This window comes from Eutrigla gurnardus, assembly GCF_963514095.1.
Source record: "Eutrigla gurnardus genome assembly, chromosome: 7".
Taxonomy (NCBI): Eukaryota; Metazoa; Chordata; class Actinopteri; order Perciformes; family Triglidae; genus Eutrigla; species Eutrigla gurnardus.
In genome coordinates, this window is record NC_139921.1 from 7014116 (window position 1) to 7026715 (window position 12600).

The 12600-nt window shown below is 43.1% G+C and overlaps 1 protein-coding gene across 2 annotated transcripts in view; it reads right to left on the reverse strand.

Annotated features, from left to right (window-relative positions):
- Positions 1–254: 254 nt before the first annotated feature.
- LOC311016342 (uncharacterized protein) overlaps positions 255–12600 on the reverse strand; it is a 404261-nt gene continuing 391915 nt past the window's right edge. Inside the window, exons 23-26 of one of the 2 annotated variants that reach the window (XM_084013971.1) lie at positions 5311–5484; positions 3408–3581; positions 2567–2613; positions 255–1389 (exon numbers count right to left, since the gene is read on the reverse strand). In XM_084013971.1, the coding sequence (XP_083870097.1) occupies positions 863–1389; positions 2567–2613; positions 3408–3581; positions 5311–5484 (922 nt within the window). In that variant the 3' untranslated portion in view covers positions 255–862. Of the gene's footprint in view, positions 1390–2566; positions 2614–3407; positions 3582–5310; positions 5485–12600 lie in introns of those variants that run through there. The other variant, XR_014597473.1, reaches the window with a different exon arrangement.

Consider the following 12600-nt stretch of genomic DNA (forward strand, 5'->3'; position numbering starts at 1 on the left):
ATCTCTGGACACGAAGACGAGTCCTTGGGAACACAACATTCAGCAGGCCTCCTGCACAAGTTGTACCAAGTTCAACTGATGCAGGTATTAGAAATAATAACACAACAGAGTGATAATAATGGGACTAATCTCCACATTCAATATACAATAGTATCGGACTGTACTCGGGGAAATGAAACAAACATCAGCCCTGTTTTCATTTTCATGACGAGGCATCTTTCAGATCGTCACACTGGTTTTTAAATATGGTTTAATTAAACTTTTGCTAAAATATCAGTTCAAGAACAGTTTATTCTCTTTTAAATGCAATTTTATTTATTGTTCCATATCATAACAAAAGTTATGTCAGGACATGTTTTCACATACAGCAGGACTAGAACACCCTCATGATGTTCAAAGTCCCAACATCACCCAAGAGCAAGCGTTATAAAGCGTTGATGAATGGAAAATCTCAGCTGCAGCATCATCATAGTTTATCATTCCTTAGTGAATTTAGCAGGAGCATTTTCTCCAACAATGAACAAACAGTTTAATATGTTTTTTATTTGTAATATGTTAAATAAATTATGTTTTCTATTCTAATCTGTGTGTGCTCTGTGTTTCATGTTGATGGTTTTCACTGGACAGCAACTATTTGCTCCAGTCACTAATGCATGTTCCTCAACACGACAAGGTTCAGTCTAAAGACAAAGCCATCCCGATATACTCCATTCATTTAAGTACATTTACACACGCATTAATACATTTACAAGAAGTACAAGGAGGAATGAACCTGACTGATTACAAACTGCAATTTTTTCATTCACATCTTTGCATTGACTCTGAATGTAATCACACCGCTTTGTGTTTGTTGTGAACAGTTTCAGAGACACAGAGACACTGATGATCCAGACCAGACTCCAAACCCAGGATAAAGAGGTTCAGTGAATGTGGTGTTGAAGGTGTGGAGGTGGATCAGTTTGTTAGAGGAGACTCTGTAGAAGGTCAAAGTGCTAGCAGGACAGTCCAAGTACACTGCTACCACATCAGAGGAGGAGGAGGAGGAGGAGGAGGAGATGAGTGTTTCTTTGTTTTTGTGACAGACATAGTAACCACCATCATAACAACACAGACTCCAGGACTGATCATTCCATCCAAACACAGAGTCGTTTCCTCTCCTCTTGATTCCTCTGTAACTCACTGATATATCAACCCTTCCTCTCCACTCAACCTCCCAGTAACAGCGACCAGTCAGACCGTCTCTACACAGCAGCTGAGGATATGAGACAAATCTGTCTGGATGATCTGGATATGACTGGTCGTCTGACACACCTGTCACCTTCCTGTTGGTGTCGTCCAGTTTGAGTTTTCTGCTGACTGTGTTTGTGTCCAGTTCCAGTTCACAGACATCTGATGGAGAGAACAAACACAATGCAGCTAAAGGTTATTGTTGGAGACAATTGGGTGTTTTTTGTTTGTGTTTTAAAAAGCTTAATAAATATACTTTGGGTATTAGTATATGACATCACAAGGGGGCGGTAACTTGATGGTGATGGGTCACGTCATACATTTCATTGATAAATAGGACACCGGTGTGTAGTGGTGTGTGTTTTGTTGGATCGCAGAGAAAAACACAGTGTTGGGGAACTAGCAGGAGCAGATTCAGTTATTAATAGATAATTATTAATATCAATACTCAGTCTCAATATTAAGGAGTTTGTACTCAAATGCCAATAATTAATAACTATTAGAATATGAGTACAAACAGTTGAAGGATTTGTGAATTCTTCACAGAGAAGAGGTTGAAATCATTCATTCTTATACAACATTAATAAACACAGCAGTATGTTCATAAGGGGTTTATTAACAATGAACAAAGAAATATACACTAAGTCCAAGTGGCCTATCTAACTAAATACTATACAAGTGTGTGTGTGTGTGTGTGTGTGTGTGTGTGTGTGTGTGTGTTACAAGATGGCGGCTGTGGGTGTCGACCAGTCAGCCATGTGGAGTGGGGGTGTTCTTTGTGGGAGGCCGTGTGGTCCTGCCTGGAGAACAGGTTTCTATATGTGTGTATAATTAGTGTAATATATGTAGAGCCGTTAGGAAAGTTGGATTAGTGAGAACGCAACATCGTTATCAAAAAAATATCACAGTTTGGCCTTAAATTACTAAAGATTGAAACCAGACCGACCTGTGGTCTGGTCTCTGGACTAATGTGAGCTACTATTGTAGACCTCTAGGGGACCACAGACCCAGGAGACAACATCTAGTTCCTCCATTTAGGATTCAGGGACGACAGGAGGACGATCTCAAAGCTGAGACGCTTTATCTCTTGAGTTGAAATATTTAAACTCACACAAACACGTCTCCGTTGCCGTCCGGCAGGAATTGGCGTCCGTTTGTGTCTCTGCGTTGACTTTGTGTGTAATTGAGTGTGAAAATGTGGCGTTTGGTGTGAACACAACACGACATCTTTACAGCCACGAAGAAACAAACGCTGCATCCTGATAGAAACGTGATCATCGGATTTCAGTCATGAACATGTTCAAATCTGGAGCAGCTGAGTCACTGAAGACATACTCACACTTCCTCACACCAGGTCTCAGTCTCTGCTGTCCCCCATGGTCCACCCTGCAGGAAGACATTCAAAGACCTCAATCAGGTCCACCATTAAACATGAACCCCAGTTCCTCAGTCAGAGACGGAGACACAGTCTGGATCTGTTGTCCATCTGTCCTCACTGGAGAGTCCAGTCTGATGTCTGTCCATCTGTCCTCATATGAGTGTCCAGTCTGGTGTCTGTCCATCTGTCCTCACCTGAGTGTCCAGTCTGATGTCTGTCCATCTGTCCTCACCTGAGAGTCCAGTCTGATGTCGTTCCATCTGTCTTCACCTAAGAGTCCAGTCTGATGTCTGTCCATCTGTCCTCACCTGAGAGTCCAGTCTGCTGTCTGTCCACCTGTCCTCACCTGAGTGTCCATTCTGATGTCTGTCCATCTATCCTCACCTGAGTCTCCAGTCTGATGTCTGTGCATCTGTCCTCACATGAGAGTCCAGTCTGATGTCTGTCCATCTGTCCTCACCTGAGTGTCTAGTCAGATGTCTGTCCATCTGTCCTCACCTGAGTGTCCAGTCTGGTGTATGTCCATCTGTCCTCACCTGAGTGTCCAGTCTGATGTCTGTCCACCTGTCCTCACCTGAGTGTCCATTCTGATGTCTGTCCATCTGTCCTCACCTAAGAGTCCAGTCTGATGTCTGTCCATCTGTCCTCACCTGACTGTCCAGTCTGATGTCTGTCCCTCTGTCCTCACCTAAGTGTCCAGTCTGATGTCTGTCCATCTCTCCTCACCTGAGTGTCCAGTCTGATGTCTGTCCACCTGTCCTCACCTGAGAGTCCAGTCTGATGTTTGTCCATCTGTCCTCACCTGAGAGTGTCCAGTCTCCAGTGTGGACCCTCCAGTCCAGCAGACAGCATCTTTACTCCCGAGTCTCCTGGATGATTGTAGCTCAGGTCCAGCTGTCTCAGATAGGAGGGGTTGGAGTCCAGAGCTGAGGCCAGAGAAGAACAGCCGTCCTCTGTGATCAGACAACCTGACAGACTGAAGACACACACTACTGTCACTTCTGGGGACTTTACATAGACTTATGTCCATTTGTCCACTTTTTAAAATGAGAAAAAGGGATATTTGTCTTTTGTTGTGTTGATGTTGTACTGGGTGGGATAAGCGTGGCTGAGTGATGGACAGAGATGGACAGAGGAGGAAGTTAAAAGAAAGACAAGAGACGAGCTGAAATGATTGATAGAGAAATTGAAGCGTTAGAAAAGAGAAGAAACAACAGTTGAAACAGTCTATGTGGTCTGTCTTCAGACCTTCAGACCTGGTGTGCCAACAAAGATCTGGTATTGATTTTAAACCATCGAGCAAAGAAAAAAGGCTGTAATTCAATAACATTTCAACAATGTTTATAGTTTTCATATTGAACTGGAGGAATTATGAATAACAAGTACTCTGATAATAACAGTAAAATACAAAACACAGCTTTGAAAATGTGCTTCTTAAGAGTCTCAGAACATATGAGGCATTCAGGTGTTCAACTGCCAGTTGGAAGAAAAGAGTCTGTCTTGATTCAAAGCTCTGTTCTCACTGTCAGCGTTCCTCTTTGAGAGCAGCCGTGTGAACTTATCTATCGGCTCTAGATTTCACCGACCTGACTGACGTTTATCACCTCCACTCTCTGATCCATCTGTCAGCTGTCAGTGAGTCTCGTCAGTTGTCACCATAGAAACGTCACTCACAGAAACTTATTATAATTACCCCGTTGCATTACTGGGTAATTAAGTGTTTGTGAGTAGCAACCAGTGAGATGATTTAGCCTCCAACCATCTGAACCAGTGTAGTGATGCTAACGCTGCAGCAGTAAAATGGAAACGCTCCATCATCATTTAATAATTCTCAATGATCTATCAGTTATGGGTCTGGGTCCAGATAGTATGGGGTCTGGGTCTGGATCTGGGCCAAGCTCCACCTCTTAGTGACCCTTGCTATAGAGCCTTTTACAGTCATTGTCATCATAAATGTGTGCACATGTTGGTGTTAAAATGGCGTTTTGTCTCCGCCGTGCAGACGAGTTAGAAGCTTTAAACTTTGAATTAAAACTGTCAGCAGCATCAAAATGTCTGCTTGGTTCATGTTCAGTTGTCAGAGTTGATATTCCAATCAGGCATCAACCTCTGGTTCAGAAAAGTGAAGTCAAGCCTGAAGGTCCTTAAAGCTGCATTCTCTCTGCTGGCCACTAGGGGGTGTTTCCATGTATAATATGTCTTCATTGCATCTGCATAGCTTTGAGTCTGCATGTGGGTCCTCCCTGCTGCTTCAACCACCGTGACAAGAATATTAGTTCATTTCATATAAAACTCAATAAACTCAACTGTATAGAAAGTGGTTCAAACTGGCTCCACCTTGACAGCAGAGACAGTCTGGTGTTGTAGTTCAGGCTCACATGTTCATGGAGTGACGTTCACAAACGTAGACTGACGTTTGCAACAGCATTTCTAAACGCCAGGTGGATTTATAAAACTATTAAAACATCGAACGGCGGGGAAAAGATAAACAAGAGGTTTGGTTTTGATAAAAGTTTTGTTTTGTTTTGTTCTTTTGCTGGCAAGTCGTTAGCAGCAGAAACAGTATTTCATCAGCCATGTAAACAGATTAGTAGCAAACGTGTCTTTTGAGGAATACGTGAATATAAAAAAACTGAATATTTGGTGCATGTAAACACATCATTGAAAGCTTCATAGGTAAACTTCTCGAAGTAGTTGAATCTGACCTGAGAGTTTCCAGTCGACAGTGTGGACTCTCCAGGCCAGCAGACAGCAGCTTCACTCCTGAATCCTGCAGGTCGTTGTGACTCAGGTCCAGGTCTCTTAGACTGGAGGACTGGGAGCTGAGAACTGAGGACAGAGCTTCACAGCTTCTCTCTGAGAGGTTACAGCCACTGAGTCTGAAGAGGAATCAGAAATTAGTGATGAAACAATTACAAACAACTGTTCATCACCTCAGGTTCTAACTGACATTTTTGTCATAATTAAGTTATTCACATTTTCTTATTCTATGATAACTTAGTAACATTATGTGAGGTGTTTTTTTAGGAAACAAAAAGGTTCTATTTCCAAAGTCAAACCAGCTTGGTTCTCTAAGGTTCTACTTGTGTGCCAATCAGCAGGTCAAATGCACACAGGAAGACCAATCGGGTTCTGCTTCTTTGTCATGTTGCTGTGGTTGCTCAGTGGCAACAACAACAAGGAGCAGAGGAAATGTCACGCCAACGCAACGCTTAGAAGAAACCTCAAGATCAAGCCTTGTGAAAGACAGCAGGACAAACACCAGACTAGTTCAGTCTTGCTAATAAGTTTATTTTCATTGTTAGCTACCATGCTAGCCAGCTAACACTGGCTTCCTATGATTAGTATGGCAACATTAGGAATATATAGGAAGCTAGCATTATCTGGCTAGCATTAGCATATGAAGCCACGAAACCAAACGGTGTCCTGTCTGAGATTATAGCCTTGTCTCAACAGAATGAGAATCTCAACACTGACACACAAAGCGTCACACAAGTTCTTGACTCGTGAGACTTCCGTGAATTCGTCTTGTATGTGTTGTGTTATTTGTGTCATTTGCGCTGCCCATTGCAAAATGGCTTCTATTCACGTCTTTGATCGACTTTGTATGTGTTGCGAGGGCAGCTGTAAGCCCCTGCCAGCGAATGTGACAACGCCACTCTGGGAATTTCACCCAGAGAAGTTCTAATACAGAGAAAAGGGGCAGAGATGGGAGTTCCAGTTCAAACACCTTTTTACTTTTTATTTAGACAGCAGATCAATTGGTGGCTCTAATGAATAAAGATTTTTAAAAGATGAGATCATGTTAAAAGTCAATTGTTTTATTACAAAAATATACTTCAAAATCCTAAATGCTAAGAAAAGGTTACCAGTGCAGGGGAGAGGGTGTCAGAGAGACCCACAGGAGGGAGTACGTGAAGGGAAAGGGGGAAGGGGGGGGTCACCACCACCAGGCACTGGAAAGAACAAGCCGCTCACACTGCAAAGCAGAAGACACACAGGTTAGTCATGCATTTTATATTCGGCATTTAAAACTCACTTCTACTATAAAAGAGGACACAGCAAAGTTTTTTTATTTATTTATTAAAGATTATTTTTTATGGCTGGAGTGCCATGCAAGCCTTTTTTTATTGTTTTTTTAATGCAGAGAGAGACAGTGTGGAAAGGGGAGATAGAGGGGGAAGACATGCGCGAAAGAGATTGCCGGGCCGGGAGTCAAACCACTGATCTCCGCGCCGAGGCTGAGCCTCCGTACATGGGGCGGCTGCCTTATCCACTGCGCCACCGACCGCCCCAGGACACAGCAAAGTTGCGTGCAATAGACCCAGAAGGGGGGGGACCCTGCACCCAGTGACCCCCACCTGTACACCTATGACAACCCACCTGCACTCGCACTAAAACACCACTCAGAATGTCAATGGTTCATACATTTAGTCACCACAAGCCTTCTCTCCAACACAGTTCAACTAAATTCTGGTAAATAAACCAAAAATAGAACAATTTGAAACAAACTAAACAAGGAAACTGGTCAAAATATCAAGAATTGATAGTCAACAAAAGGTTACCAAAAACAAGGCGACAAGACAAATAAATACAAAAAATCAATACAAGAAAAAGGTGGGCAAAAACCGCAGTAGCCAGAGCTCCTCCTTTACCAGAACCACAATTGGATCACGTGGGGTTCTCCATCATATTCCCATTCCTGAGGGTTGCAAGTTACGCCAAACAACTTATGTGCATGGGCTGGCACTAAGTGCACCACACTCCTCTCACTGCCGCACTGCGTGGGGGAAGGGAGGAGACGCCACCACTACCTTGCTTTAGCTCTCTTGTTACCGCAAACACCTTAGTTGAACATTAGCATCCCTAAAGCAATGTGGTGTTGGGACAGAGCGAAGCAAGCCTGCTGCTGGCAGCTATCTTTGAACAAAGAACTAAGTGATTAGGTCACCTGGCACTAATCACTGATTGCAAGGTTTGGCTGAAACAGAAAGGGGGAGGGGAAAGTCTACCTGTCACATATGCAATTATGCTGTGTGACAAATTCACTTTGTTTCTTGTGTGAGCAGCATTGGGGTTAGAAGGTCCTGTTTGCATTAAACCCATTCCCAAAAAGAAGAAAATATTTTAATCTTATGTATGAAAAGGACTTGTTCCACATATACACTTTTGCAGTTGGGAAAACCAATCAAATCGTTCAGAATGCAGATAGAACCTTGTAATTTCAAGATGGTTTGTTGTTTTCTGAATGAAAAACTATATTTACAGAGCTTCGCTGGAGGCTTGGACCACCGGCAGCAGCCTCAGAAGAGCCTTCTCTGAAGCAGAGTATTTCTTCAGGTCAAACAGGTCTAGATGTTTTTCTGATGACAGTAAGATGAAGACCAGAGCTGACCACTGACCAGGAGACAGTTTATTGTAGGAGAGACGTCCTGAAGTCAGATACTGTTGGATCTCCTTCACCAGAGAACGATCATTCAGTTCATTCAGACAGTGGAACAGATTGATGCTTCTCTCTGGAGACAGATCCTCATCAACCTTCTCCTTGATGTACTGGACTGCTTTCTGATTGGTCCGTGAGCTACTTCCTGTCTGTGTCAGCAGACCTCGTAGGTGTTTCTGATTGGTCTCTAGTGACAGACCCAGAAGGAAACGGAGGAACAGGTCCAGGTGTCCGTTTGGACTCTGTAAGGCCTTGTCCACAGCTCTCTGGTGCAGATGTCTTAGTTTAGGTTTGTGTCTGGAGACTTTAGACTTCCAGGAGGTCGTTAGTTTTTCTGCCATCAGATTGACACCAGAGTTGACGAAGGTCAGATGGACATGAAGAGCAGCCAGAAACTCCTGAACACTCAGATGGACGAAGCAGAACACATGGTCCTGGTACAGTCCTCTCTCCTCTCTGAAGACCTGTGTGAACACTCCTGAGTACACTGAGGCTGCTTTGATATCGATGCCACACTCTTTCAGGTCTGATTCATAGAAGATCAGGTTTCCTTTCTGCAGCTGCTCAAAAGCCAGTTTTCCTAGAGACATAATCATCTCTCTGCTCTGTGGACTCCAGTGTTGATCCGTCTCAGCTCCTCCATCATACTTGATGTTCTTCAGTTTGGACTGAACCACCAGGAAGTGGATGTACATGTCGGTCAGGGTCTTGGGCAGCTCCCCTCCCTCCCTGGTCTTCAACACGTCCTCCAGAACTGTAGCAGTGATCCAGCAGAAGACAGGGATGTGGCACATGATGTGAAGGCTTCGTGAGGTCTTGATGTGGGCGATGATCCTGTTGCCCTGCTCCTCTCTAAACCTCTTCCTGAAGTAGTCCTCCTTCTGTGGGTCAGTGAACCCCCTGACCTCTGTCACCATGTCAACACACCCAGGAGGGATCTGATTGGCTGCTGCAGGTCTTGTGGTTATCCAGAGACGAGCAGAGGGAAGCAGTTTCCCCCTGATGAGGTTTGTCAGCAGCACTTGGACTGAGGTGGACTCTGTAACATCAGTCAGGATCTTGTTGTTGTGGAAGTCCAGAGGAAGTCGACACTCGTCTAGACCGTCAAAGATGAACGCAACCTGGAACTCTTCAAACCTGCAGATTCCTGCTTCTTTGGTTTCGGTGAAGAAGTGATGAATGAGTTCCACCAAGCTGAACTTCTTCTCTTTCAGCAGGTTCAGCTCTCTGAAAGTGAATGGAAACGTGAACTGTATGTCCTGGTTGGCTTTGTCTTCAGCCCAGTCCAGAGTGAACTTCTGTGTTAACACTGTTTTCCCGATGCCAGCCACTCCCTTTGTCATCACTGTTCTGATTGGTTCATCCCTTCCAGGTGAGCCTTTAAAGATGTCTTCTTGTCTGATGGTTGTTTCTGGTCTGTCTGCTTTCCTGGATGCCGTTTCAATCTGTCTGACCTCATGTTGGTCATTGACCTCTGCAGTCCCTCCCTCTGTGACGTGGAGCTCCGTGTAGACCTGATTCAGGAGGGTTGGGTTTCCTGCTTTAGTGATGCCCTCAAACAAACACTGGAACTTCTTCTTGAGGTTAGACTTGAGTTTACGTTGGTTCACTGCACCAGCGGTTCCTGGATAAACAACAAAGGAACCCAGTTAGTGGATCCTACAGACCCTTTTACAGTCTATGAACAAGCCATGTGTTAGAGCCATGTATTCCTATAGTCCTCAGTAGTAGTGACTTCATGAGCTTCTTTCGTGATTAAATCATAACTATTGGTGACTAAAATCAATCAGGTGCACCTGATGAAGCCAACAGAAGTAAAATAAAAGACATTTACAAGACAAACAGAACTGGAAGGATATAACCCTTTGAAATGCAGCTGCAATGCTCAGTGAGTAAATGGTAATCGGGTCTGTAGACAACCAGAGAACCTAAACATTGAAGTTGTTTGCAGCCTATTAGGAGAAATATGAAGTTCTTCATGTTGAATCCTTCTCTTCTTTCCACCATGTTAAATCTGTTAAAATCCTCTTACTGATCTGCAGACGGTCAGCCAGCTCCTCCTGCTTCATTCTCCTCAGGAAGTGCACTGTGATCTTCTGAAACGCCTCTCTGCTGCTCCTCAAATCCTTGTCCTCACTCTCCAAGCTTTCCGGGTAATCTGGACTCAGGACCTTCTGGATCTTCTTCAGCTCGTTCTTCACAAAAGTGCCGATGTTCTCCTCCAGCAGCTGGAACAGAAGGATAAACTGAACATGAACTCTAAAGAACCCAACATGGGATTCATGTGTGGGTCTGAGCAGCATGGAGACCACTAGAACCTGTTCAGCATTGAGTCTGTAGTTGATGTGGTTAATAGTGAAAGGTGAGCTTGTACATGTACTCACCATAAATATGGAGTCCAGGTCTGTTTGATGCTGCTGGGTCAACGGAACCTCTGAGATCTGCTGAACTCTGTGGAGAAAACCAAGTTTAAAGAGTCACTAAACCACAGACTGTAGATCAGAAGTGGACGTCGTCATGGTGACATCGCCTGTTGGTTTGTGGACTACGGCTGATGAACGTGGCAGAGCGGGACCCAGAGCAGCAACCTAACTGGATCTGGATCCATCTGGATTCTGGTGTGAAGCTGTTAACAAAGTTAGCTTCATAATTCCAGTGTTAAAGGTACAATATGTAAGAAATCTAAAGCAACTGGCCGTAAAATCATCCTAATATGTCATAGAGACTCAGGAATAATAATCATATAACATACTGAACTCACCAACAACAACAGCCAAAATATTCGCATTTGAAGTTTATTTATGGATAACCCCTTGAGATGAACAGTCATCTCGTTTTCAAGGGGGTCCAACATACAATAATACAAGACAAGACATTGTTACAGCAACAGACATAACATACATAAATACATAGAAACATAGAGGCTCTCATCAACCCACCTATCCAGACACCAATCCCAAAACCCCTCCATCCCCACCTGCTGCAATTATAACAATTGCCAATTGACTTGACATATACAACCACACAACACACACCAATGCAGACGGTCAACACTACTGCATGACAAATCTTTTCATGGCATTGTGACACAATATAATACAAGACTGTTGCACTATGCAACCCAATAACACAAAAGTACAATGGCCATGCATACACAATAGCCATGTCAGATAATCACGCACATATGATAGGAGGAGCTCGAAGATTCTAACACTAGTAGCAGGTACATGGTTCCACAAGGAAGGGCAAAAGTGTATTTTTAAATAGACGAAATGAGCTAATAGTTCTTATGGAACTAGGCAGGGTGTTCCAGTCAGAAGGAGCTTTACATTTAAATGAACGTCTCCCAATTTCTTTGTTGGTTCTTGGGATAAAGAAAAAAGGTTGCTGAATATGTCTTAGTGGGTATGAGGGTGTGTATGGTAACAGGGATTGTTTTAAATAAGAAGGGTAGTTGAAATGGATGCATTTAAAGATGAACTGGAACCAGTGGTAGCATCTTCGAGCATGGGGGGATAACCAGTTTAGTATTTGGTACATAGAACAGTGGTGAGTTAGATATGGACACCTTAAAATAAATCTGCAAAGACTATTATAAATTACATTGAGGGATTTAAGATGTACCTCAAATGTATTCTGATATACAATATCAGCATAATCCAATATAGGAAGTAATAGTTGAGAAACAATTCTTTTTCTCATCTGAAAGGTGAAACAGTTTATATGACGGTAAAGAATACCAAGATTACAGCTGAGTTTTTTAGAAATCGTCTCAATACGCTGCTTAAATGAAAGAGTTGGGTCGAGCCAAACACCAAGATATTTAAAGCTCACTACTTGTTTCAGTGGTGATTCTTCATTAAATGATAAAGTCAGATCAACAGAGTTACCAAGGCCTTGTCTGGTACCAAATAACATACTGCATGATTTATTTTTATTTAAAATTAGTTTGTTACATACAAGCCATTTCTGAACAAGGGTAAGGTGTGATTGAAGGGATCTTTCAATATCTGACTTATCGGTACTAGATGTATATAGCACTACGTCATCGGCATATAATTGTGTTCGACAGTCAGAACAGATATTAGGGAGGTAATTTATAAAAATAGAGAAAAGGAGTGGTCCCAAAGACGAACCTTGCGGGACCCCTTTCTCAACAGTTAAGAAGTTGGATTGACTTCCAATAAAGGTAACACATTGGCGTCTATTATGAAGGTATGAATTAAACCACAGTAGATCGTTTTTAGAGAGACCAATAGAGTAAAGTTTATCAAGCAGTAGGTAGTGATCGACAACATCAAAGGCCTTGGTTAAATCAAGAAAGATGGCTCCGGTGAGTTTACCATCCTCAGAAGCAGTGAATACATCACTGGTGAGTTTTAACAGAGCTGTAGTTGTGGAGTGATTAGGTCTGAACCCAGATTGGTATGGAGACAGTATATTAAAAGTTGAGACATAATGTGATAGCTGGTTGAACACTAGTTTCTCGAGGATTTTAGCCACTGAGTTAATAATTGAGATGGGGCGGTAATTATTAATGTCATGTGGATCG